Source organism: Anguilla anguilla, chromosome 5, assembly GCF_013347855.1.
Source record: "Anguilla anguilla isolate fAngAng1 chromosome 5, fAngAng1.pri, whole genome shotgun sequence".
NCBI lineage: Eukaryota > Metazoa > Chordata > Actinopteri > Anguilliformes > Anguillidae > Anguilla > Anguilla anguilla.
Genome location: NC_049205.1, coordinates 10,130,832 through 10,158,616, shown reverse-complemented (window position 1 = coordinate 10,158,616; position 27,785 = coordinate 10,130,832). Strand labels below are relative to the sequence as shown.

The window sequence follows — 27,785 nt, the reverse complement described above, 5'->3', positions numbered from 1 at the left end:
TGTTCCTGCCGCGGCGACCCAAAAATTCCTGGAACGTGGCGATTTGTTTAAATTGTTTTCACGAATGAAAATGCTGCTTGTTGATCAGAAGCACTTCGGGGCTTGCCCTGTGCTGTTTCTGTTTCATGTGCTGCTGATGTGTGTTAATGGACTTCCCATCGCAGCCTTCAGAGCAACCGGTCAGAAAGGAAGATGAAAGTTCCCCGCACCGAAACAGTCAAATTATTGAAGCTCAAATTAAGCAGTCAGAATGCAGCGGTTGACATCCAGAAGAATCGCAACTACTGTTCCTGGCTTTCTCCTTGTTCACATTAAAGAAGAAAGAAAGTACTTTGAAAGACGCTTGAAACAAATCAGTCTGAGTGGGGATTATTTTGTGCTTTATTTAATCTTTGTCTTTTTACTCCCTCACTCATCTTTTCCCTCTGAAGGAATCCACATTAAGGCTTTTTTTTTTTTTCTCCATAACGACCTTCATTTTTATCCCCCCCCCCCCCCCGTCTCCCTGACTCCGGCCGTCCCTTTTGAAGTGTGTCGCTGCGCATCCGTTTAAAAGACAGTTAAAAGTGCCACGCAACCCCCACGCCCCCTGCCCCCCGCCCCCGAGCTCTGTCAGACGTGCAACATGCACAAGCTCACAACTTTTTTCCTCTCTCTCTCTCTCCCCCCCCCTCTCTCTCTCTCCCTTCCTCTCCCTCTCTCTCCCTCTCTCTCTCCATTTCTTCTGAGAAACAGGCCGAGCAGTCGAAGGAGGAGCAGAAGCAGGGCCTGAAGGCGGAGAAGCTGATGAGGAGGGCCTCCAAGGACGTGTGTCGGCTCCGGGAGCAGAGCCAGAAGGTTCCGCTGCAGGTGCAGTCTTTCAGGTGAGGCCAGGCCCCCCCTCAGCTCCGCCCACAACCAGGCCGACCTCTGCACGCGCGAACGGAGAGCCAAGCCAAGCCACAGGAACCGGCTAATTACTAATATTTATAGCCAATAACTATTTGGAACACACACCCCAAAGCCACTTTGAACCTTTAGCTTCAAAAAAAAGACAGAAAGAAACCATTTCCACTTACCTTTAGAAAAGGTTGGCGCTCGACTCAAGAGTTTTAATGTTTGGCGACAGCGCGACGGCCTTTCTCTTCTGCACGCGAGCGGTGCCTTTAGACCTCGTACCGCCGCGCGCTCTGATGTGAGAGAGAGAGAGAGAGCCTGTGTGGAGGCCGAGAGGCCCGAGGGCTGCTATTAAAATCCTCCCTGCGTCTGCCGCTGACTCGGCCCTTTGATGACCGCGCGGAGGAGTCCGCTCCTTTGGTCAGAGCCGCGCCTCCTCCGGCCTCCTCTCTGTCGCTCTGTTTCCCCCCCCCGGCAGAAACGTGTCTGGCAGTTTGACTCCTCTTATCACCTGAAAAGCAATTAATGCTGTAATAATAGTGTCTTTGTATGTTTGGATCTTTTTGTCCTCTTGCCGAACGTGTATGTAGATCACTCTCCGTGCAGATGGTTATGCAACGAGGCAAGTTCGCGGAGTTCATGAACTCACTTCGCTTGCTTTCTTGTTTCTGAATTGGTTACTGATTTTACAGAGGACAACCAAAAGCCACAGGCCCTGTGGCTCTCTCAAAGCAGGGTTGTTGGGTCCCCCTGGTATACGGGACGCCCCAGTACCTGCTCTGTCCGTTTCGTTTGCCGTACACCAGCACACACAGGTCTTGGGTCGAGGGTGCAGCACATGCTCGTACACGAGAGGCGCTGTGAGGGCAGCAGTCAGGGCTGGTGCTCGTCTGCGTCCTCCAAAACCACCGCGGGACGTTTCAGTGCAGAGCGGGGCCCGTGAATATGATTGGGTATAACAAAAGAGGAGAACGGAAAACAAACTCTGGGACAAAAAAAAAAAACATTTTACATAAGACCCCCATTTTTCAAGGGTCTTCGCCACCCAGTCGAATGGTATGACATGAAATTATGCTCCGGGTTTGTCTGCGGGCCTAGACGTGTCAGGGGCTTCCTCTCTTAGGAGTTTGACAGGCTTAATCATTCATCGTTTAGGGTTACAGGTGTGCTCAATGCATTCTTCATGTTGCGACATCACGCTCTGTGCTCTCTGCATTCCTCACCGCAAGTCATTTGTTCACTTGTCTCGTTGAAGGATTTCATTTTTCTGGATTTTTTTGCATATGACAGGGCCTTAACCACTCTCTCTCTCTCTCTCTCTCTTCATCTCTCTCTCTCTCTCTCTTTAGGGAGAAGATGGCCTACTTCACGAGAGCCAAGATAAATATACCATCGCTGTCAGCTGACGATGTATGATCGTGTTTTATAACAAAATGAAGTATTTTTCCAACTTTATAGCAGAGTATTTTATTAGAATAGCCACTTAATTAAATAAAAAAATGAACAAAGAAAAAAAATTCCAGTAGTTTTACATCATAAGGGGTTATGCATTTGTATAATATGTTGTAATTGAATACTGTCATGTTAAAAAAGAAAAAGAAAAAATGGCTTTCTTTTTTTTCCAGAGAAAACCAAAGTAGAGTTAATTCTGGTACATGTATGTGCTGATGATGCTTTCTGTACAGTTTTTGTATACGTGGCATGGGTATTTTTTCCCCCTCCACCAAGCTAGGACGTAGGAAGAGAGACGAGATGGCTCAAGCTGCTTGTTTGTGTTTGTCTCCCCCTGGTGTCCTGCTTGTGGACTGCAGGATGGGGAGTGGGGGGGGGGGGTCTCAGTGTTATAATGTGTGGTGCGTGAACGAGCCTGCCGATCGAGGGACGGACGGACCTAGGAGAAGAGCTGCATTTCAAAAGGGCGAAGGTTCGCTTTTCTGTGGTTCATCTCAGAGGTCTCCCTCAAATTCAGTCACAACAAACAAACCCTGTGAATGTATGCTGTTTCCCTTTTTGTGTTACTGCACTGATTTGCTTTCTGCTTGTTTTTTCTTTTTGGTTGATATTTTGCACCTTTTTCATTGCAGCCACCACTGCTTAATCAGTATTCTCTCGTTGTTGTCATAATACCTTCCACATTTGCATAAATCTTCTCAAATGAAATGGCACGTCTCGTTAAGGGCCGCTCCTAAATATGCTGATATCTCGGTTTATTCACGGGAGAACGACGGTTAGACCTCTTATCTACTGTGTAGCTTAACAGGTTCAAGCAATATGCCTTTTTACATTTTTAAAAATGTTTTTTTTTTTTCTTTCTTTTCAAATAATGCCTGACAGGTCGTCAGGCTAAAGAAACTGAGCAGGCAGAACACAAATAGTGCCGGTGGCTTAAAAAAGTGTGTTTTTTTTAACTCCAATGCCAAATGAAGGATTTCAGCTTTGCAATGCAAAGCGTGGGTGACTCCACGAAAGGGTGTTAAATGCGTGCTTCACGTCATCGACGTCGTCGTATTTATTTTCCCCCCCTCCTCGTAGTCTGCGTTTCCTCGCTCTGATAAAATCGAGACCCTTCCGTCTTCCTAAACCCGAGAGTGTTGTCGTGGTAACTTCGGGAAGACGGTCTGTGTGTCTTAATAGGCCTGACGTTATTCAGTGCTGTCCAAATGAGGAGCCATTACTGATCGACTCTTTTCATTCTATTCTATTCTCTTCTTTTTTCAAGTTTTTTTTATTCTTTCTTTTTTTTAACTAGCTGAACAAGCACTATTTATACATCGTTCATTTAACTAAGCTGCTGGCTAAAAGCTACAAGAACAAACGAACAATTTAGATTTTGTTAAAGGAGTGTTGATTCAGAGTATTTTTCAGAAGTAACCCTGTGACCAAAAAAGTACATAAAATAAACAAAAGTGCACAAATTAAGCACGGCAACTTATTGATGCCTGAAAGCAAACCGACAAAGCAGTGTTCAAACAAATGTTAGTGTCGTAGCCACATTATCCCTACTGTAAAGATACATTCATTGCACAGCAGGAATTTTTTATTTTTATTTTGAGAAAACGCCATTCCAATCCGTAGTAATGTCTGGCCCTCCGTACAAGTGCGCGTAAGCATGCCACGCACATCATTTGTTCATTTAAAGTGTGTTTAAAGAGACCAGTAATGAAATGAAGGTTGCTGTTTCAGCTTGCCACACTTCTTGATTTGTGAAATGTACCTTAGTTGTTGGTAGAAACTTGTCTTTTTGATTTATTTTACATTTATTTATTTGCTGTCTTATTTATGTTTTTTGGTTATGTACAGTTCAGTTCTGGACATTTTTTTAAAGTTAACACATTTGAAGTTAGTTTGTTTCCCTCTTTTTTTATCACCTTTTTCTTTTTTTCCTTATAGACTAAATGAAATCAGACCAGACTTGGCATCAAATGCAGGCGTTTTTTATCTTATGTTATTAATTTGAATATTCAGAACGATATGTAGCCATACTGCATACATTATACTATATACTGGTTGTCTGTGTAAAATTATGTCCTGTTGCTTCTCTTAAGTTGTTTTTTTAAAGCTATTCATGATGGTGAAATCTGTTTTAAAAAAAATTTTTTTTTTTTTAAAACCTTTGTATGAACCTTTGTATTCAAACTTGTGGGATTTTGAACAAAATCCCTTAAACGATCAGAACAGACCAGTATGATTTATGGCTATTGTGCACTCGTGAGCAACTCGTGAGCTTCAGAAGCTTCCGGAAGGTAATGATACTTAGTTGGAACATGGAAGTTTATGTCATCTAATGGTCTCCAAAAACAGGCTCCTCGTTTTTCAGGCTGTAGTACTCCGATGTCTCGCTGAAGCTTTTTGTGTTGTTCTTTGCTTCTTCAGGAATGTAAGGGAAAATGGATGACAAAGAACATTTGTGTTTTCTAAGGGAAGACATGGAGGAAGTGATTTTTTTAAGATGTCCACAGAGCATCTTTAAGGGTTGTTTTTTTTTTTGTTTCTTTTTTTGCTTGGCTGAGAACATCATCTGGCAGTGGAATTTGAGTGCTCGTGCATTGATTCAAATCCATTGCCACATAACACTCTCAACTAGATGACAAAAAAAAAAAACAATCCTATGGATGCATGTGTTTTGTAAGGAGTTTGCATATTTGCATAAATACATTAATTACAAAAATTAAAAATAAATGACAAGTCCTGCATGTCCAGTGCATAATACTCCAAAGGCTTCTCCTTTGGAAAGAAAAATATTTTTTGTCAACCATATTCCCCTGCAGCCTTTCTGATACATCGTTCATCCACTGCTGCTCTTGGATGATGTGCATAAGCTTACAAGCATTTGATCCCAAGTCTGTTTGGAGTACAAATCCTTGCCTGTATTCTGGTATTTAGATCAGGAATATTATTCACTTTGGCTTGCATTTCCATTTCTGTCAATGAAAATATTGACAAAATATTTTTCATACAGTTTTTTTTTAAATTGGTCTTCAAACAAATTTTTTATCTCTTTTCAAATTGTAATCATGGTTAAAAGATATAAATCTGAATTAGTGTCAGTTGTTTCAATATTTATGCCATCTTTAAATTGTAAATAAATGTATTACTCTTACATATCTAAATGCAGAATCAAATTCACTATATTTTATTATTCTTTAGATACATCAGAAGTATTGAAGCCAATCTTGTTATTTCAAGGGATATTAGGAAGAAACCTATAGAAAGCCTTAAGAAACAAAATTTTCTTTTCCATTTGATTCAATTTTTTTTTTCTAATTTTCCATTCCCAAAATAACTTGAGTTAATGGTCAGAACTGAACCCGGTAATGAATGAATGACATTAGCATGTGTGTCTGTATTGTGGAGTTGCCTGGAATGGTTTGTGAACAGTCGAACAAACAAGTATTCCTGTCTTCACCTTTCATGTGTTCCATTGATTGGTTTTAAAAAAATACAATTTTTAAACAAACATTTGTCTGAAGTCTTGTAATTTCACATTCTGATCACAGTCCATCAATGGCACCATTTTGGGATGTGCCCCTATGACAGTGGTAACCAACCCTGTTCCTCGAGATCTAACATCTTGTGGGTATTCACTCCAACCCTAACAAAACACATCTCATTCAACAGCTAGAGTCCTTGTTGAGCTGCTGATTAGTTGAGTCAGGTGTGCTACATTAGGGTTGAAATATAAACCTGCAGGATGGTATATCTCCAGGGACAGGGTTGGTTACCACTGTCCAATGAGAATCAGCACTGCCTAGATGGCTCCTCTAATGTACTGAACTGAGGTCTGTCTGCCAACAGCAGTCAGACAGACTCGGCCGACCGATTGAGGGACAAGTGCTCATAATTGATGGGGAATTCTTATACAAGAATTATCCTGTCCAATCAAAAACAGTTGTCTGGGATTGGTGGAAAACATTTCAAGGAGAAATGGGCCTCTGGGGGAAAAAAAAAAAAAAAAAAAGAATGCACGAAAGCCTGAAAAATTATTTAAAAATGTTTTAAAATGCATGAATCCTCAAGTATTATTTGAGTATCCTGATTCTAGGGCGCAGCTGTTGTGAAATGACTCTACTACCACTCGGCCGCCCACTTCAGTGACGGCTCTGGAACGAGACCAGATGCACGGCCCATCGTTCAGTGCCGTTGTTCGGTACAAATTGTTGGTAAAATAAGCACAACAACTTGCAAGTCAATTTCTCAAGCGCTGCCAAGATGGCCGGTGGTGACAGGGTGTGGTTATGTGGCGTTTTTTTTTTTTTTTTAATTCTGCAAATTTACCAGCTGCCTGTCTCCATTTTGTTTCCTGCTTCTCCGAGACCTCATTTAAACTCACTGTCACACACATAGTCATACATATAGTCTTAATATAGCCTATAACATGTACCAAGAAAAGATAAAAGCAATGAAGAGGCCTAATGATATTAATTCACTCCATCATTCCATAAAGTTAGTCATGGCATATTATAAATTGAATTGAAACACAGCCACTCTACTCCTCTTAAAAGTTTAAAGACTCTCACACTGCCTTTTTTTGTTTTAAATAGACCACCATAGAGGAAGGCCATGATCTATACTGGCCCTCTGGTACTCCGACACTCTCTTCGGTCCTCCCTGCTTCAGCTGCTTGCACATCACTTGCTGTCAGTTTTCCCTGACTTGTAATTGCATCGTAGCGATGGCTCGGCTAGGCCGTTTCACTGACCTTTCCGCTGTAACAAAGAGGAAAACTCTGACTCCTGTGTTTTTGACAGTGGCCAAATATAAAGACTTGATTGGTCAAAATATACCCCCTGCTTTTATTGAGGGGATGGCGCATACAGCATGCTTCTTAGGAGAAAAAAACGGTTGTAAAATACAGTTGGATCAGTTTACCTCACAATCATCTATATCAGGGGTCCTCAAACTTATCCAGAAAGGGCCGGTGTGGGTGCAGGCTTTTGTTCCAACCGAGCAGTTACACACCTGAGTCTACTAATCAACCACTAGAATCTTTGCAAAGGATCTTGATTAGTAGAATTAGGTGTGTAACTGCTTGGTTGGAACAAAAAGCCTGCACCCACACCGGCCCTTTCTGGATAAGATTGAGGACCCCCTGATCTATATGTTCTGGGAATGAGCAGACAAGACCGCACACGCACACCTTCCTCCATCTGCAAAGCCAAGCGGTCTGACTCCTGAAGCTGCTGAACTTTCTTCAGGCTGTCGGCAGCATTGACAGCGAACAGATGGATGCGATGGCAAGCACAACATGCCGAGAGGGTTCGAGATTGAGCTGTTGAAATCTATCATCGCGCCAGATGGAAAACAAAAGTGAGGACTGGTGAGACAAAGTGAGACTGGCTGTGATCACGCTAAGGCAGCCGAGGCAATATGGTCCCAATATGGCCCCCCTTCTTCAGTTGTTGTTGGGCAAAATCGCAACTAGGTAAGAAATGTCATTTTTTTCCCCATAAAAAATATTTTCTGTTTCTGAGAAAAAGGCCAAGCTCCTTCTTCAACAAAAATGGAATAAATAATGAAAATGCCTTCCCTCTGAAAGCACAGCATGATCTCCTCGCCGGCTTCATCAAAACAAAGTGAGTCGGCAGCAGTGATCGATAACAGTAGTTTCTGGGCCTGTCCTGCAAAAAAACATAGGATTTTCACTGAACTTATGCAGCCTACTGGTCTGTATCAAATCCCGACCATCCCAGTGCCCTTATTGGCTGGAAGCCCAGCAGGGCAGCGCATAATTGGCTGCAGCTTCCCGCAGAGAGGGAGAGCTGCGTTAGCAGGGTGTCTCCACATCGCCTTACAAAAGCAGCTTCTCTGCCCCGTTGCATGCTCGCAGTCATTGGCTGATTATGGTGTAGCCCTGCGGGGCTGTTGTCCACAGCCTTCTCTGGCCCAGTCGACACCAGACTGTGTCCACACACTGAGACCCAGCATCTTAGCAGGGTGAGCCACCCAACAACTCCAGTTTTTTTATCAGTTATAATTAGACCTCTAAGTTAAGGATGCCAAACCTCAGTCCTGGAGGGATATTCATATACAGGTGTTTTTCAGTGCAAGCGATTAATTCATTACTTAAGCCAGTGATTGGCCTTATTCTCAAGGCCTTAATTGGCTCCTGATTGAGAGGAAACCACAAATACCCTCTACCCATCTCTAGGTCAAACAGGGCAGGAGTTATAATTGTTTAAATTTTGCAAATTCAGATGACAGAGCAACACCGAGTAGCCTGAGAAGAGGAAATGGGTAATGTTTTTTCCAGAACGGTTACCAGTTCAAGATGACAGTGACCCTAAGGAAAAATCAAACGAGGGGGTAATGCATCAGTTTTAAATGCAGCAGCTTTTAAATCGTGATCAAAGGGCCCTGAATCTCAATACGTACCGCCCTGTGTTTTCACAGAGCCAGTACTTTGGGCCGAGGTCTTGATATGAGTGAGAATGTAACTACCAAGGTGCTTTAGTACTTCAGGTCAAGCTATTAGGAATTCATTAGCATTTGCGTGGAAATGATAAATTGACTTGTCATTTAGCCATCCATTGACATATCTATAATAAAAGTAGAGTATGGAGATGTATGTCCATAGATCTACCATACCACATTTCACGTAAATTGGTTATTTTTGTAAAAGAAGCATGTTATGGTTTTTATTATTAAATTATCAATTGCAGGAAATCTAATAGGGCAGAAGTCATGAGTCCTTCAGGCAAAATTGTTCCTCACAGGGAAAGGGACGTATGTACAAAACTTTACAACATTCAAATGTCAAAATATTGTCACGTGCACTACAGTTACATCAGAACTGAGGCAAGGGTTCAACCATCCGAACAAGCCTAGCAAGTTTGGTGAGTCTAAAATTTTAAATGTTATCATACACATAGAAATTAAATTGGTGTGTGATATACTTATTTTCAGTAGTTTTCACATACATTTTGCAAAACCGTTTTTAGAATAATTCCCAGTTTGGTAGTACATTATTACTTAGCGTTATTGTGCCATCTAGTGAAAATACAGGTTATTGGGCAGAAATAATAACATTCTTTCTTTCTCTCTCTCTCTCTCTCTCTCTCTCTCACTGTCTCTCTCACAGTAATATTTATCAATAGATCCTATTGATAAATATTACTGTGGCATAATATATTAATGTGTGTGCTTATATTGATTCTGTTCAATTTTACAGAGACCGTGCGTACATTACCTGAAAAAATGCTCTGTTTAACCTTTTAATCCACTCCTGCTGAAAATAATGTATATGGGCAGTGCACAGTAATGAATATGTTGTTGTGCGTTGCCCTTTAGGCTAGCCACTAGTCTAAACTAAGTCCTACAGAGCCTGCACTGAACAAAATGTGCGTTGCCCCTTTAAAATTTCCCAGAGTCGCTCTGTTCAGAAACAAAGTTTTGAAAGTACTTGAAGTTTAAACAACATTTAGAGGAAAGTCTTACTTATGAGTGCTGTACTTGATCTTTTGCATACAAAATATAAGTAGCAACTTCTAGCTATTCGTTATCCTGCATAAAATCACTTCACTTTTGGTAAAAGACGCTTCTTAGCTTGCGTGCAAATTTGCATAATTTATTCAAGAACAAAGAACAGTTAAATATGTGCGTTATATTAACGCTGTAATTTAACAATGCACAAAGAGAGAATAATATTTCTAACTATACAAATATAGCCTATATAAGCATGTGATATTTTGAACATCACTTCCAACCATGAATCTGTCAGATGTTTCACAACGAACCAATATATTTCACCGATTCCCATTGAATGCGGAAGCATTCTGAAGACCTGTTCGCAAGGCTACCTACTGAGAACCTAGTTTCTCGCGCCTCCCGCCTTGGGGAAAGTCCCCGGACACATGCCAGAGACGGCCTTGTGTGATTGCAATGAGACAGTTTGCCGATACCATTAGAGCTAAGAAGTTCTCCGGAACTGAGCTTGGTACTAGCGAATTGCTTTCGTCAGTGTGCTAGTAACGCAGGTGGTGTGAAATCATGAACACAACGGGGCTCATTCTCAGAATGCATTTTATATTAATAATGTTATTTAACTCTACAAGTAAATCACAAGAGACTTTGTGTATTTAAACTGTGATAAACACGTGTGAAACAATAATACAACCTTGAAAGGCTTATTAGTTACTCCCTGTTTTGTCCAATGATGTGGAAAAACCCTACCAAAATGTTGATGTCAACACACTGAAGGTGAGAAATGCTGCTAAATCGACTTAATTTACCTAATATGTCTAATCACAGTGTTCAGATTCACCAAACTATGACTTGGGTTTAAGAATATCATGTTGATATAACCGCTACTTTTCCTTGTCGTGCACCCAGAAAATCTGCTTGCTGATGACTGGGGTGGGCGAAGCTGTAAACGTCTGGGACACGCGGAACTGCAGTAGCTACATGAAAGCCTAATTCACAACGGCGAATTTTGGACGCGTTTGGGACCCACGAACCATTACAAGAGCTACATGAGTTGGGGTTTTGTTCTCATAGTGCACATGTAAGAGAAATTTGAGGTCCAGTCCTTGCTCTGTACTATTTTGCTTGAAATGCAAATGTGTCCACCAACAGCGGTGGACGATTTTATATCAGTAAATTTGTCGCTAATAACACGCTAAAATTATCGACGCGATTACTGTTGTACAGCTACCGAGCTGGCTAGTTTATACAGTCTTAACGAGGACCACTGGGTTTTTTGTTAGCGAAACGTCGTTTGGGCTTTTTTTTAAACAAAGAAATAGTTAATATTAATGCACACCGTTAAAAGAAATGCAGACAGAAATAATAAATTTCAGGTTATATGCCATGTCGCTTTAAGACTATATTGTAGAGCACATGATCCAATCTGGATCCAACCCTCTGTCGAAGAAGCTGCGGGAAAATGCAAAGGCGCTATGCATTGCCTTATTAGGAACATTTAGCTCATGCGCAGAGGGAGTGATTTTGTTTGAAGCGTTTGCAGTAAGAGCGACCGTGTTGGGGGGACCAGCGCTGCACAGCAAGACTTCGCTACTGTAACGTTAAAATACATGCATATATTCATATTTCTTTTTATGAACATATATGGTTTAGATCATCCGCTTCTCTCTGCAAGTTTTGTTAATTTGCTTGATGCATTTTCGTCGAAATGTTGGGACATTATCCGAACGTGGAGAAGACCCAACTGGTTAGCTATGTGGAAGATTATCTTGAATGTGTGGAGTCTTTGCCTTTGGACATACAGAGGAATGTTTCACTGCTACGGGAAATCGACACAAAGTATCAGGGTGTGTACTAATTAGTTACATTGTACATTGTGATGTGAAAGTGGCACTTGTGTCATGTCTGAGGTGTCAAATGTAAATGTTTCGATAGCACGTCAATATTTTCTTTATATGGTAAGATCGCGGTCTTAAAACATCACATAACAAGGTACAATGCGTTACAAGATATCACGGCTTTGTGGTTTTATTATTAAACGATTCTCCTGCACCTTCTTAGTTCTAAAGGCAGTAACGTGTCTTTTTTTAAGTCGAGACTGATGGCTAGGATCAGCCATATTGCCTAACAAAAACTCGTTAAGCTTGATATGCAGCAAACGAGCGAAAGGACAATTAAAATATAAGGTTCTGACTTGCCAATGGACATAACAGTTTGCTCTTGTTGTGGCGTGTTGTTGTTCAACGAGGGGTTTCTAGTTTGTTTGGCTTTACAGTAGCTAGCTAACTACCCAGCGTTGGTTATATTGTCTAGCTAAAAATTGCGGGTAATTTATTTTAAGGGGTTTTCTACGCGCTTTCGTGCTGTGAAACCATGCTTCCACGCCTGAAAATTCAATATAATTCTACATTCTCGTTTTAGTTGTCAAAGGGGTGTTTTCTAGTCTGGCAACGTTAGCTTATGCTACGTTCTCTATAGTTTGGGCATACGCGGGAATTCTCTAATTGACGGTGAAATAAAGTTGTCATTATCTTTTGGGAGACATTGTAGCAGCCAGAAAACCTATTGAGAAACCAGCTATAATTTTAATTTGCTAGCTAGTTTGGAAGTTTATGGAGCTAGCCTAGCTGACAAGCTATAATACACGCTCAAATCACAGGAGAGGACGAAATGTCATGTCGTCACTTCCTGAATGTCAACATACGCTTTGATTACGGAAGTTGTACGTACCGAAATAAGTGTTGCGTTAAATACATGCTTGGTAGCGAACTATGAACGGTAAAGAAAAAAAAATAGAACTGTTATTTGTTTTCTTTACATGTTTACGTTACGGGTGAGATTTTTTTAAATTAAGCCAGAAAGTTGGCTGAATCGCAGGTTGACTGTTGTGCTCCGACCCCGAAAGTGTTAGGGTTACATAATGTGCATTCAGCTTGTGTTGGTAGTCTTGCTAGCTCGCTACTGTCTCGTGAAAACCTCACCATCACGCTGCACTGTGCGTGTCCTTTTTTGTTTTATTGAAGTTGACAAAACGTTTGTCTGCCGGCAGGTTGCATGACCATGGCAAAGAAAAAGTAAATGTAGAATTTCTATTGATACTGTACGCAATAATGGACGATTTTTTGTTTTAAAAAAGGATTTGCAAATCATTATACTTATTACACACCAATTCATGTCGAGTACTGTCTGAATGTAAACAGGTACCACTTCTCTCTCTCAACAAACCTGCAACAAACAACGCAAAAACTTATTTAAAGAGTGGCATCCTGCATATAATAGAATAAAAGTGTCTCGGTGGGTAAAGACATTTTTAAAAAAAAGTCTTTCTTTGTCTCTGTCTCCTGCTGTTTCAATGTCTTCCCCCCCCCCCCCTTTTTCTCTGTGCAGATGTTCTGAAGGAGGTGGACGATGTGTACGAGAGGTACAGGAAGGAGGCAGACGGAGGCCAGAGGAAACGGCTGCAGACCCAGCTCCAGCGGGCCCTCATCAGCAGCCAGGAGCTGGGGGACGAGAAGATCCACGTGGTGACGCAGATGATGGAGCTGGTGGAGAACCGCGCGCGGCAGATTGACTCGCACACGCTCTGCCACCAGGAGCCCGCCGAGGCCGAGAGGAGCGGAGCCGCCACAGCCGCCGCCGCCGCCGCCGCCGCGGAGAAGTCCCGGCAGGAGGCCGCGCCCGCCGAGCGCTCCTCGGCCCGCCGACCCCGGCGCCAGCGCAACAGCGAGAGCCGCGACTCCGGCAGCGGCGCGGCCAACGGCGTGGAGGAGGCGGCCGAGGAGCCGCCGCCGCCACCGCCGCCGCCGCCGCCCAGGGAGAAGAGGTCCAAGTCGGCCAAGAAGAAGAAGCGGTCCAAGGCCAAGCCGGAGCGCGAGGCGTCGCCCGCCGAGTTCACCATCGACCCCAACGAGCCCACGTACTGCCTCTGCGACCAGGTGTCCTACGGCGAGATGATCGGCTGCGACAACGAGCAGTGCCCCATCGAGTGGTTCCACTTCTCCTGCGTGGGACTGACGTACAAGCCCAAGGGCAAGTGGTACTGTCCCAAGTGCAGAGGGGACAGCGAAAAGACCATGGACAAAAGCAGCGAGAAAACAAAAAAGGACAGGAGGTCTAGGTAGTCCATCTGGGTCAGTGGGTAGTTCTTTCTTTGTCCTTTTATTTTCAACAAGAGTGTTGCTGATGGGGTGGGGGGCGGGGTGGGGGAGTCTTATGAGAGTTATGAGAGCACTGTGTGTGTGTGTGTGTTCATGTGTGTGTGTGTGTGTGTGTGTGCCTGTGTGTGTGTGTGTGTGTGCATCATTCTGATGACCATACCATTGAAACTGTAATAAAGAGATTGGATGTGTACACACGGCTTGTCTGCTGCTTGCACTTTGCAAAAGACAGTGAATCTGTGCTTGTCGCAATAGTTAAGTTTTATTTCTATAGGCCTAGCTCTTTTTATAAAGACCGTGTCACAGAGGATGGGGGATGGATATTGCACTTATGGCCATATGAGCTCTAAAGATTGTATCCTCAAGTACTGCCATTAATACACCACATAATTACAGAATTAATAAAATTTTATGGTCCTTTATTTTTTATTTCAGTTTTCCATGTGGTTGGCTCCTTGGTGCTTTTGAAATTGGAATCCAGAGACTGAGCAAACAAAGTGGGGTTAAAATGTCAAACTACCCTTTTGGGATTCAGAGTTTCTACGCCATGTTTGTGGCCTTTAAGAAAACCAATTTGCCATATTGGTGAAGGACTTTATTTTTCTGCTATTCTTAAAGTTTTCTGTATTTAATGAAGCTTGTGCTGGTATTAGCTCTGTCCTGATTATTCAAGATGGTTCCCAGCTGAGCCTCTTCTTTTTTTTGTCTCCCCATTCCTCTTTATTCAAATGTTGCAAATAAAAATGTACCGTTAGAGAACTTGGTTTTCAGTGGAAAATGTGGTCAGAACTACTCACTCCTCTCCCTACACATAAAATGTGGTCAGAACTACTCGCTCCTCTCCCTACACATAAAATGTGGTCAGAACTACTCGCTCCTCTCCCTACACATAAAATGTGGTCGGAACTGTCCCTCCTTCTCTGCACTGTTTCCTCAGAGGGAGGAGTGTAAGCAATTTGTTTTTTAGTTTTGTTTCTTTTGAAAATGCCCTTAATCATTACACTTCTGTCACTGTGTCAAGAGTGTGTGTGTGTGTGTGTGTGTGTGTGCGCTTCACGCACAGCTATCACACACTACAGAATGGCTAATCGACCAGAGTTTGGGATGGGGTGAGGAAAATTGTTGCTGACTCTCCTTCCACAGTTCAGGGAGGTGGGTCTTGTCTGAAGGAGAGGAGAGGTAGGGTTGGCCTGGGATGCCAAGCCTGTGGCCCCAACCCCAAGTGATCTCCTTCATGCAAGACCCACCTCCATGAACTGCTTTTCTGACATCTATGAGGAGACCAGCTGAGGAGGCAAACCGAGAGGAGGGAGAGGAGAAGGCAAGAGATTTAATCATCGTTTTGGGACACTGCCTTGCTTGGCTATGTTACTGCTCTGAGAAGATCCATGTTGGCATACGGTTGCTTAATTCACACACAAATTAAATACACTTAGATGTCATTTAGCAATCTGTAAATGTTTGTTGTCAGTTATTTATTGATTTTTCCACACCAAACATAATGTATGCAAAACAGAAAGGGATGGGGGGACAAACAGAAATATTGGAGCCTATTTGAAGTTACAGCAGTGATTAGTAAGTGGACTGTAAATTGATAAAATGGGCTACCCAGCTAAATCTAATTCCAGCAATGATAGCCAATATTGTTTCTTGTAACTTGGCCCAATTTTGATATCAGTATTTTTAATGGCAGGCCTAGATTTTGCGAGTTTAAATGAATGACTCTCTGACAGTGCTTTGTATGTCTGAGTAACTTGGTATTTTTGTATGTTGGAGGAGTTCAGCCTGAAGTCTTGCAGCTGATGAACAAGACAGACTGGTTTTAACCCAATAAGTTAGATAAGGTCTGAGTTAAGTCATTTCACCAGGCACGCGTGTGAATATTTTTAAGGTGCAAAGTCAACGAAACGCAGTCCAGATGTTCAGGAGAAAACTCGGCAACATTTGATTGAAAAGTGAAAGTTTTCTGGCCTAGATGGACGTTGGGCCAGCAGGCTACATCTGGGTAAAACCTGAGCTATACTGGGGTTAACCAAGTCCATCTATGTTGAATTGTCGCTCATCCTATAGATTTCCACCCATCTAGACTCCATGAAAGCCGCTGCTCACCGAAGGTCATATTAGACTGACTCGCATCTGCCAACATCCTCAACCCCTTTGCACAAACCCCCCAAGTGGCCAGGATGCTGGCATCCAGAGATTACTCAGCTCAGACTTCCAGTGCTCCTGCAGCCAAATTCTGAGTGGAAACAACAAATTCTGTGTTCTAGCTTGATTAGTAGATGATACATGACAACTATGCCAAATACAGTTTGTAAGTGCCATCGTTGTCACGTAAGGTTGTCCATTTAACAAGCACCCCCTCCCTACAGCCACGTTTGCAACTACATCCCCCAAGCATGAGACAGTGGACAATAGCAACCAGATAAAGCCAACATTAGCCTGAAGATATGCCAAAACTGTGGTGAAAAAATAGCAAAATAAACTAGGAATTTTTGTGGAATTGCACCAGGTAATTTTGCTATCAATATCTTTTAAGCTGTTTCCATGTGATGTCATATGTTGAGTTAATTTAACGATTCTTATCATTTCCAATTATTTCAACTTAGTAAAATTGTTGCTATTTTAGAAAAAATGTATAACATTTTGTTCAGCTTTTTCAGGGAGCCCCCACTAGCTCCCTCCAGCTACGAATAAAATATCTGGCAGGACAACCAAACAGTGACTGGATCAGCCACTAGTGCCCGCCAGCTGCCACAAAAATATCTGGCAGGACTCCACAACAGCGACTAGCGCCCATGCAGCTACCACTAAAAGATTCAACCCCTACTGTGAATCAAAGTTGCTACAACTAATTAACATGACAGAGAAAGCCGACTCTCATATGTGAAGCAAACATATTTTTAAGTAGGCTAGTGCCTTATTCAAACAAATATTTGAATATGACTTACATAATTCTCACCGATGGAACGCTAAAATGAGGCGCGTTAGGGTGCGTTCATGTCAGTCAAATGTTACCTCAGCCTGTGGGGTATTTCGAACAACTAGTAAACTCGCTGTAAATTTCCAGGACACGTGGGAACCCTGAGTCTAGTTTCTTTTTTTCTTTTTTTTACTGGCCGCTGTGAAAAGACAAGAAGGGGTGATGGATGAGGTGAGTCATGAGATTTCAGAGTAGGTACATACTTTTACAGTAGGTCTGTTTATCCACCGGATTCAGGCGTAATGAACAGATATCACATCTAATAAATGGTTTAAGTTCGTCGGATAGTAGCAACAAATAACGTACCAACTGTGCCTTGAGTGACTTTGGTGTTTGAGAAAACGTATGGATATTGCTCTAATTGAAACGAAGACGTGTGTGCCGAGTTTTGTCGAACACGAACTGTCTAACAGCGATTATTTGATTTAGCCCCCATCTTCGAAATCGTTTAGGCAGCGATCCTCCCATTTTATCGGATTTTTAAAAATCACTGTGCGCGTTTCATCACAGTGAAGAAAAGGGTGAAAATGTTTGATAATCGTCCTGTTTCTCGCAAAGTAAGCAACTACATTTATTTCAGACTGCCACGAAAATAGACTGCATAGGTCAAATGCGAAAAAACTGGAGGGTGCGTCTATCCTCTGAAATTGCGAAAGAGGAACATACAGAGCTATGAAATATAGAGTGAGACGCGCGCCTGATGAGCGGAGAGTCAAATTTCAGCGCACCTGCAACACAAGTAATTTTCCATCCGACTTCGGCTCTCGTTAACATAGAATTTCGACATCTGGGATTGGTGCCAAAGTGGGTGGGTCCATCGTCAGGTTGATTATTTGAATTTTAAAAATCCTCCCTTCGGTTCCGATAGGGGATTGGAACCTGCTGAGTTCTTTTACATTGTCAGATTTACCAGATATACGCCACACTGTAGGGAATAGCCTAACTGAAATGTCATGAGATCTTTTTTCAAATGACAACTTACGAAGACGATATATCTTTCTTAGGGGAATGGGGAGTCTTTCAGAAAATTATTTTCTATTTGTTGAGCGCTACTTGTATAACTACTGGGTATGCTGGAGTGGCTGCAATCTTTCTTGGAGACTCACCGCCACACCACTGTAGACGTCCACCCTCACACCTAAACAGCACTGCAAGCGATGGAAACCAATCCGTACCCTACCGGGAGGCGGAAGATGGATGGGTCCTCAGAAGTTGTTCTCGTTCCAGAAACATTAGTGAATCTGCGTTCGGATACTGGAATGAGAGCGAAGGTTGCTTGGACGGGTGGGACTTCAGCACTGAAAGATATGAATCCACAATTGTTACGGAGGTAATGGCGCACTGGATTTATTTATTTATTTATTTATTTATTTGTGGCGGTAATGTTTGAAACATTTATTTGATCTGTCATTTTGTGTTTGTACGGGTAGTGGAATTTGGTGTGTGACGAGGCTTGGAAACCACCCTTCGCCGCTTCCATCTATTTCTTCGGGGTGCTAATAGGATCGTTCGTTTCTGGACACTTTTCTGACAGGTACCTAACGCATCTCAGTTTTTTTTTTCAAATGAAGTAGTGTCTACATATATGCTCCCGTTTATACTGGTTGTGATTATATTTATAGGAATTTATTAGAATTAATTCAGCAGTTGTTTCGAACTTTTCAGTCTGTGTTGATATAACCAGTTTTTACCCTTTTTGCTATTGGAACTGTCTCAACGGTAACTAAAGCTTTTTTTTTTCTTAAAAAAAAAAACCTATCTGCATGTTACGCCTCGTAGCGTGTAAAACCAATCCATGCAGAAATTTCCAGATTAAACCATCTGATCAAACTGGTTTAGGGGGTGTTTTTGACAGTTTTTTTTTTTTACCTGGTGGCCTTACTGTTCATCAGCTGAGCATCATATGGTCCGCTAGCCCTCCAATTATGCCTCCAGCTTACTCTACCAGCTTCGATCAGCCACAGACCAGCTATGACAAAACCAAAACAATTTTAGAATACAAGGGACTGGATTACTGATGTAATTGACTTGTGCAGTGTGTGCAAAAAGCATGCATAGTAGGTACAAAGTGACCACGTAAGCAGACAAACCTGAAATGGCTGCTGGAATAAACATTGAGTCAGTGTCATGTTTTTGTTTGTTTTATTTACGCCCCTTGCTGTAGCCTTGCATAACTGCCGAGAGCCATCCTGTGGAAGGTGCTATGAGGCCGCATGAAGGCGCTTTCAGATTTCAATATGTTTTTATCTTCTTCCTTCGGCTCATAGGTTTGGAAGGAAACCTGTTCTATTCGCCAGCATGGCACTGCAGATCATCTCCACTTTATTGCAGGCTACGTCAACCAGCTGGGTGATGTACTGTGTGTTCAACTTCTGTATAGGAATGGGGACCTTTTCAAAGTACAATGCTGCCTTTATCCTTGGTTAGTTGAATTGTTTGCCACATATTTGATGGAAACGGTGAAGGTATTCAAATCAGCTTCAATTTGACGAACGAATACTGCTCAAACTTGTAAGTCCACTAGCTGTTATTGGGCTGAATGTAGGAGAAGGACATTCCTTGCACAGTTGGTACAGGCAGTGTGCAGATGTCGATTTGAACAGAAGAGTCACTGGTACAAGCCAACCAAGAAAAACACTCCCATCATGGGTGATGCGACAGTCAGTTTCGTTCTTCCCTGTAGGCAAATCATTTGCAGCACCTTTTTGCTGTCCATTTGTGATTAGCATAGGTAGGAGTGCCAATGCTTCCATAAGCCTTGCTGTTTAATTTGATTGCTGTTTAACAATCTTGGTTTCAGAAGATTTGGCTAACCCCTTTTGGATTTTACTACCCTTTTGGAGAAAAAAACAAGCAAAAATGAATACATAAAGCAGCAAATCCAACATTTTAAAGGTTTTCCTAGGACAAAATTTTGTTGGCTTGCCTTTGGCTACTTTTGAAAGTCAAATTCTTTCGTTTGAATTGTATAAGCGGCAAAACATGCACACACAGGTCCAAAAATGTTGCTCACAAAATGAAAGTGGTTGCTGTAATGTTCTCTTGCATTGTAAGTTGTTTTTGATATGTGGGTCTGCTAGGTGAATGTAATGAAATTTAATTAAGGTCTGTAATGATAATGCATCACACATGTATAATGATACCGTAGTACAGTAAACTTGTACTCGCAAACATTTAAACCATTTTTGGTATCCTTTTACTACTGATACTGCTACTACTACTACTGCAGCTGCTGCTGCTGTTGCTACTACCACTTCCAAGGCTATTCAAATACCCCTTATACCTACTGGTAGTAGAACAATTGTTTAAATAGATTATAGCTAGGCTAGCTGCAGCTGTTCACAAACTTTCTGTTTATGTTTGTATATAGACTTGAAACTCTTCTTTCAGAGTTAAAACACAGTTTCACTGCTTAGTAAGGCAGTTCATTGTTATTTGTTGTACTCTTTCTCTGCATAGGATGTGAGTTTCTTGTTAATTGGCCCCGCACCGTCTTTGCCGCCGTGGGAACTTCTCTGGCCACCGCCGTGGGCTACGTCCTCCTGGTGGCGTTTGCCTACTTCATACGGAGTTGGCGGATGCTGCTTGTAGCCCTGGCCGCCTTTGGGTTCCTGTTCATTCCGGTGTGGTGGTGAGTGGGGCTTCGAAAAGGTGGGGAAAACAAGCACAAAACCGTCCAGACCCACGGCGCAAAGTGTCCCTGTACAAAGTGTCATGAGTAAAACTTGGCTAACTATATAGCTAGCTAGCTATGGCATGTCCTCACCTCTGTAACATTATTTGTTGTCCTCCGTGTGTCCATACATCTGTATCGGTGGTACGCGCTAACTAGGTTAACTAAAGTAGGCGAAACGCTAACATATTAGGGTTAGCTAAAGTAAAGTTAGGCAATAAAGCTGTGCTTAAAGATGTTGTGCCGTTCGAAGTGGTGATTTTGGAAGATGCACCTACCCATGCGTCCTAATAAAAGAAGCACCACCTGCGCATGCGTCCCACTAAACGTCCCTCTCAGGTCGTCCATGAGTGAGTGAGTGACCACAATTTGCCATGCATAGCCCACGGCGGCAGTTCCTGCGTACGTGTGGGAAAAAGACACAGAGACACTTAGCAAAGTTACTGCTGTTGCCTCATCCTAATAAGGCACACTGTTCTAGTGTGTGGATGAGCCCCAAAATCTTTGGAATTTGCACAGTCAATGGACTACATACACTGTAAAATGAATAAATAAACAAATAAATAAATACATAAATAAATATATAAATAAATAAATCCCAAATTACTCAATTGTATTGCTGTAACATTTTTACACTCAAAAATATTGAGTCGGTTTTAAAGCTTTGTAATCATGTTGCGTTACATTCAAAATTGAGTATATGTAACTGATATTTTGACTTGGTTCTTATTAATTCAGTTTAGTTCTATGAAAAAGAAAGTCCATATTCTCATAATAAAATTGCAACAGTTCAAAAGATTTGCACTGCTCTTTTCGCGTTAAGGTTTAGGTTTTACGTTCTTTAAAGAAGTACACTCTTTTAGCAGAGAGAGAAGCCTATTTATTAAGCACAATGCAAAGGAGTGATTAAAATTGTGACATTTAGACAGCCACTGAATTATTTTTAATTAACTGCCACTTGCATCGCCCTGATGCTAAAAACTAGGAAATGTACACATCAAAAAAAAAAGCCAGATATATTTTTGTTTTTGCAACGAAAACGAATGGATACCAGTATACCTACTACCATCACATTGTAAGACATGTAAAACCTGGAGCACAGGTTACATGTTTGTTTTTTTTTGTTGTTTTTTTTAACGACCCATCCTTCTCCCCTCCGTCCGTTCTGCCAGGTTCATCCCAGAATCACCACGGTGGCTCCTGTCACAGGGGAGGGTAGGCGAGGCAGAGGCTGTCATTCGAGCTGCCGCCAAGAGGAATGGAGTCCCTGCACCTGAGCGCATATTCAAGATGGAGGACACTGCCCTCCTGAAAGTATGTGCTTCATCTGACTGGACAGTGCAGTTGCTGTGGTGAATTTGGTTGGGTATCGGTTCGATTTTATTGATTCTGATTACCGTTCCGATTCTGCTTATCGAATCCAGTTCTTATCGAGTCCTGGTTGCGATACTTGTTTGAGTATGAAAAGAAACCAAAATGTGTTGTATACAAAACCACCTTTATTTTCTGATTATTTAGGCTGACTTAAAAAAGTAAATAGTAATTTTGGTTAAAAAGTAAAACAAAATTAAGTAAAGAAAAATTAAGAGTGTCCTCTCATTTTGAGAAATTCAACATAAACATCTACAAACGAAATACAATTTCACTAGAACTCTGGGGATGAACTGGAGGAGATAAGATCCCAAGACACTTAAAGTGTTCCATCTGGGGTAGTTGCTCCCCCCTCACTTGAAGGGGGAAAGGCATCTTTGAAGGGGGAACCGCACCACACTCAGCTGCGGACCATTCTAGTGCACATCGAATGTTACAGTACGATGAGACTAATAGGGCGATATCATCTGCAAACAGGGGAGATGCCACCCCATGTCCCCAAACCAGACACACTGCATACCTTGCCTGTGCCTTGAGATCCTGTCCATGAATACTAAGAACAGGGGGGCGACAAGGCGCACCCTTCTCAGAGTTTCACACGCACATCGCATGAACTTGACTTAGTGCCAAGAATGTGAACAAAGCTCTCGCTCTGAGTAAACAGGGACCAAACGGCTTGCATTGACTCTCGCAGCACCTCCCACAAGAAACCCCAGGGAACATAGTCACGTGCCTTCTCCAAATCCACAAAACACACGTAGACTGCATAGGCCAACTCCCATGCCCCCTCAAATATCTGTGAGAGGGTAAAAAGCTTGTCTGCTTGTTCTGCGGCCTGGACGAAACCCGCATTGTTCCTCCTGAATCTGGGGTTCGACTGTTGCTCGATTGCCCTCCTGGATCGTGGCCTTGTCATGGCGGATGGGTTTGCGACGTTTCGTCATCCCCAGAGCTATGTCGTTAGGGGTTTATGTGCCCCTGTAAGGTCTCCAAAGGCAAATAGGTCTGGGGTGAGGACCCAGATGAACATGATCCAGTTGACCCCCACTGAATGGTAAACAATTATACAGTGAAGTTTACCCTGCCCTAGAATAGTGGTGTCCACAGGCGAGTGCCTGGTGGCCGGGCAGCCCATGTACCTCAGCTGGGCTTGGCCTGAGAAGATTACTTGGGAATACCATGTGGACCATCACCTGGGTTCAGGGTGGGGGTTGGGTGCAACGCCCATTAGGCAAAGGGCAGGTGCGAAGTAGACTTCATTTGCACAGATGGCAGAAACGAACTAACAATCTCCATCTCGCCATGCATAACTAGGATGTTCATTGTTTTGTTTGGTTTTTTTAACCTGAGTTTGCAAAGTTGCATCTCTAAATCAGTAATTAATGAAAAGACACTGATTTGCCGAGTGAGGCTTCGGGTGTAGTAAAAAAAACCCACATTTCCTCCGTTGAAGATTTTTTTTCAACTATCAATTTAGTTTGTTTAGTTAAATTGATAATTTGTTGTTTTTCTTTTAGAAAACAGACCACAAAATCAGGTATGACCAAGTGTATTCATACCTTGATCTTTTCAAAACGGCAAATATTAGGAACATGACCATCCTCGTCATCATCACATGGTAAGGATTTATTTACTACTGTCTCATAAAATAAAAAAAATGTCATAAAATTAAAAACTTATATGAAAGATAATGCAGGCTTTTTATTCAGTTCAGACCATCACAACTTACAGTCTAGTAGTTATGCATGTATGCATGTGATGAACCTATCATATGACAGTTCAGATTATCTAAGGAATAATCAAGGGAACAGCATCCGTGTGGTTCCCTGAGCATTACTTTCTTGGACACTGTGAGATATTTTAGTCCTTTGGGGTGTAAGGTAACGAACATGTGATTAGAATGTTCTGAACTGAACATTCTGATGCTGATGTAACAGTTACAATTGAAAGCAAAGGAATTCTAGAACACTGATTTTTGAAAAAGCATTCCAAAAAGACCAACTCTTCAAAAAAGTTAACTGTGGATTGACGGGACTCGAAGATCTTAGGGTCAAGTCTGTGCTTCGCTTGCATTTCCCAGGTTCGTGGTGGTGTCGACATTCTTCAGCCTCTCTCTCAGCACCCCCAACCTGGACGGGGATCCCTACCTGAACTGCTTCTTCTCGGCGTCCGTTGAGATACCAGGCTACGTTGCCACCTTGCTGTTTGTCTATTACTGCAGGCGTACCACTGGCCTCCTCACCCTAATGCTGTTCTCCGGTTTCACACTGCTGATCATTCCATTCATCCCGCAAGGTACAGCGCATAGCGCCCATACAAACTCACTATAGCCCTTGTTCTTTATGAGGGGTTAAGGGCATTTGCTGAGTAAATAATGAATGTGAATGGGACAAAAATGTGTGTAAATAATGCGTTTAAAAAAAAACGTAGATGGTGTACTGATAAGTTAGCATGGTTTAGAAGAATAGGAAAAGATACGAGTGAAAAATGTATTATCGGCAAAGGTAAGGCAGTGCCTGCCTCTCGCCCAATGCATGCTGGGATAGGCTCCAGCAGCCCCCTGACCAGGAATAAGCAGGTATAGAAGCAGGAACCAGGAATAAGCAGGTATAGATAATGGATGGATGGAATGTAAGGCAGGAGGGTCTTCCTTTAGTGGTCATCTATAAATGGTAATGAAACAGTAGCTTAAATGTAGCTTATAGCATAAATGTGGTGTCTTATTTCACTGCTTCGAAAGGCATGGACATAAGTTTTTCACTGTGTGCTGCACCAACCCCCATGATACCCATATTCACAGTCTTTGGTTTCATAGATGTTGCACCACTCAGAAAAGCAGATGAACCACATCAACCCTTCTTATCAAGCTGCTTGCAGATGGTAACTTCCTGCTCTTGACGTCTTCTTAAAGGTCAAAAACCTTCAAGGCGTTTTGTTAACCATGGTTGTAGCCACCTTCAGGGGTGTTACTGATCTAGTCCGTTTGCGTAGGAAGTGGCCATTAAACACACATTTGTCTCTTATCTTCCTTGTAATCTGTGCCAGATCTCCAGTTTAACAAGATGAAGCCACTCCTGATTTGACACAAGCAAATAAAATGTATATTACCAATTACTCTCCAACTGACAGTGTGCTGACTGCTTTAAAAAAATTTTAAAAAATGATATACTTTATAGGCAGCCGTGCATGCTAACTACCAGCATACACTTAACTGGAACTTAAAAATACAACATGACCCTTATATATGTATGAGGTACATTATCTTTTTTATTGAGAAAATGAGGCACAAAATGTCCTTTAACCTGCGGAGGGCCATGCTTTAGAGTGATGAGACAAGGCTGTCACCCTAAATAGTTTTCCATGTTTGTATCAGAAAGGAAGTCAGGCTATGGCCCTAATGTGGATTCTGGCTTGTAGCTAGCTAATCGCTGCTTAGAACACTTGGCCTGGATGGCTGCATATGTGACTCACTGCTTGACTGTGCCAGGTCTCTGCCTGACCCATAGCAGAGGTGAGGTTAGCTTACCGTTGGCCGCGTGATCCTCTTCAGATCTGAGGGTGCTGATCATTGTCCTGGTGATGTCGGTGAAGACGGCCGTCGCTGCGGCCTACAGCTTCATCTACGTATACTGCCTGGAGCTGTACCCCACCGTGGTGAGAAACATGGGCCTGGGCTTGGCCACCATAATGGGCTGCTGTGGCAGCATGGCTGCCCCCTACATCTCCTACATCGGTGGGTGTGACCAGCGTGTGCTTATACGCGCGTGTGCATGTGTGCGCGTGCGTGTGTCTATGTCTGCCTGTTTGTGTGCATATGTGTGACTCTGTGTGTGTGTGCTGTCTTTGCTTGTGCCTGTGTGTGTGCCTAAGACAAAATGTTCTGAGGCAAGCCGGTCTAGGCTAACATTTTCCTATGGAGTAGTTTTCTTGTTTTAATGAATGTTTTTCGAAACTCATCATTTATGGAATAACTATGACTTCAAAATAATTTTTTTTTCTCCTTTTAAGAAATCTATGGCCCCAAACCACCTGCCTTATGAGCTGTTGTTCCTGCAAAAAAAAAAAAAACCCCAGGGGAAAACTATGTGTATGCTTGAGTGTCTGCGTATGTGAATGCATGTGTGTGCGTATGTACATCTGTGTTTGTCATTTCATTGATAATATGAATTTATTTATTTTAGGGGAATATAACCAGTACGTCCCCTTCTGCCTACTCGGAAGCCTCTGTGTATTTGTGGGGGCAATCAGCATTCTGCTCCCCGAAACGAAAGATACAGGACTTCCGGAAATCATAAGCCAAGTGAAACCACTCAGCTGGTGGGTGTCTGCGTCTTCATCATTTCCCAGAATACGAATGCAATATGGTAAAACGTCTGATGTTATGCTGTATCATTTTTAAGTCATGTGCTGGAAGCCTTGTGAAGTTATATGAAGTATACCTTCACAAGGCCTCTCTAACAACTCATCTTCACATGATCGTGGGATGGTCGTTTTACATTTCTATTACCTACGTTGCATTTTTAAGTGCATGGGGTGGTCACATTTTGGAGCACAGGTTACATGTTTATAAGCATGGTTTGACCACATTCTAAAGCACCTGTAACACCTCTGTGAGTCAAACTTGAGCATTTCATGAAGCATAAATCTTCGTGAGCAGGATGCAATAACTTTGTAAAGAATCCATTACCTTTTCTTGAGCATGATTTGCCCACTTTATAAAGCATAAATACATCTTTGTCAGCACGGAGTGACCGCTGCTATTAAAAACAGACGTTGTGCTTTACGCCAGCAGACAGAGGGTGTACAAACAATTTCACACTCATTCATTTTGTTTTTATTGTAAAACAGCCGCTGCTGTTTGTACCAGCTTATGAATCCACAACGTCATGCCCATGCAGTTATGTAGGCTTTATAAAGGCTTTGTCGAGCAACGCCTGATACAGAATTCTGACTGCCGACGACCCACCTGTGTCAGATCGGAGATGAAAATGCCACCTGAATGTGCCTCGTTGTGGCACTCTAATCCGCCGAGACCTCCGTCCCGAATTTACCACCATCTTTATCTTCCTCTAGTAAATGTGGGAAGGAGCCGGTTGCTGTCGAGATGAAGACAGAAGTTTAAAGGAAGAGAGAAAAAAATCTCTAAAGGAGCTGGTTACCATCGATAATTGCAGCCATATTATGTTTCTGCTGGGGTATGTGCAATTATGTTGTATTATAATTATTACCATTCAATTTTATGTTACATTTAATTTACCGATGGAAAAGGATGTATTTTACTGGGTTTTATTTGTTCCTTTGTACTTTTTTATTTTCAACAAAAGTGTTGATAAATAGTCTTATGAGAGTTATTAAAGGAAATGTGTGCGTGTGTGTGTATTTTAATTTTCAGTCCCTCTCTCCTCCTGTTTTTCACTAGATAAAATATTTGGCTTTCTTTTAGTTCAGTCAGTTTTTGGGCAACATGAGAGGAAGTTTATAACAGTGAATTGGAAGTGGGCACTTAGGTCTGGCGTTCTACATGTCATCTCTGGTTCTTCTGGAATATTCTTCTGTCTTTTGGTTCTTGCATTTTGGATTACTTTGGGACAAATAAGCTGGGTTTTGTGTCTTCTCTCATTCATTTCTTGTGTGACTGCCCATGTCTGTAACCTTTGTTAATTGTTTCATGGTAGTTGAACCTTGTCTTTAGATTAGACGTGAATAATGTGACTTAATTTCTTAATTTTCATCTGGTTGTGAGTTGTACATTTTGATAAAGGTTGATCCAACAGTTTGCTCTGCCTATAAACAAATTCAGCAATTT

General features: G+C 42.2%; 3 protein-coding genes across 8 annotated transcripts in view; all 3 read left to right on the top strand.

The window, feature by feature from the left end:
* LOC118228088 (protein WWC2-like) overlaps positions 1 to 5,833 on the top strand; it is a 55,383-nt gene extending 49,550 nt beyond the window's left edge. Inside the window, exons 22-23 of the mRNA XM_035419345.1 lie at positions 736 to 863; positions 2,226 to 5,833. Coding sequence (XP_035275236.1) covers positions 736 to 863; positions 2,226 to 2,292 — 195 coding nt within the window. The 3' untranslated portion in view covers positions 2,293 to 5,833. The remainder of the gene's footprint in view (positions 1 to 735; positions 864 to 2,225) is intronic.
* Positions 5,834 to 7,458: 1,625 nt separating this feature from the next.
* On the top strand, positions 7,459 to 14,711 carry ing2 (inhibitor of growth family, member 2). 3 transcript variants are annotated; one of them, XM_035416894.1, is made up of 3 exons: positions 10,926 to 11,642; positions 13,183 to 13,925; positions 14,388 to 14,711. In XM_035416894.1, exons 1-2 carry the CDS (start codon positions 11,504 to 11,506, stop codon positions 13,914 to 13,916), a joined length of 873 nt encoding a protein of 290 aa, XP_035272785.1. In that variant the 5' UTR covers positions 10,926 to 11,503; the 3' UTR covers positions 13,917 to 13,925; positions 14,388 to 14,711. The 3 variants fall into 3 exon arrangements, with proteins under 3 accessions (XP_035272786.1, XP_035272785.1, XP_035272788.1); XM_035416895.1 differs by lacking the exons at positions 10,926 to 11,642; positions 14,388 to 14,711 and adding an exon at positions 7,459 to 7,798 and having other exon boundaries at positions 13,183 to 14,026; XM_035416897.1 differs by lacking the exons at positions 10,926 to 11,642; positions 14,388 to 14,711 and adding an exon at positions 11,698 to 12,573 and having other exon boundaries at positions 13,183 to 14,025.
* A 2,256-nt stretch (positions 14,712 to 16,967) lies between these two features.
* LOC118226976 (solute carrier family 22 member 5-like) lies at positions 16,968 to 27,670 on the top strand. 4 transcript variants are annotated; one of them, XM_035417004.1, is made up of 11 exons: positions 16,968 to 17,106; positions 18,163 to 18,265; positions 18,366 to 18,469; positions 19,203 to 19,357; positions 20,395 to 20,566; positions 21,781 to 21,922; positions 23,497 to 23,597; positions 24,060 to 24,274; positions 25,530 to 25,712; positions 26,161 to 26,296; positions 27,053 to 27,670. In XM_035417004.1, the coding sequence occupies exons 1-11, from the start codon at positions 17,102 to 17,104 to the stop codon at positions 27,099 to 27,101; spliced, it is 1,365 nt and encodes a 454-aa protein (XP_035272895.1). In that variant the 5' UTR covers positions 16,968 to 17,101; the 3' UTR covers positions 27,102 to 27,670. The 4 variants fall into 4 exon arrangements, with proteins under 4 accessions (XP_035272895.1, XP_035272897.1, XP_035272896.1 ...); XM_035417003.1 differs by lacking the exon at positions 16,968 to 17,106 and having other exon boundaries at positions 17,156 to 18,265; XM_035417006.1 differs by lacking the exons at positions 16,968 to 17,106; positions 26,161 to 26,296; positions 27,053 to 27,670 and adding an exon at positions 24,795 to 24,859 and having other exon boundaries at positions 17,154 to 18,265; positions 25,530 to 25,607.
* The last annotated feature ends 115 nt before the right edge of the window (positions 27,671 to 27,785 follow it).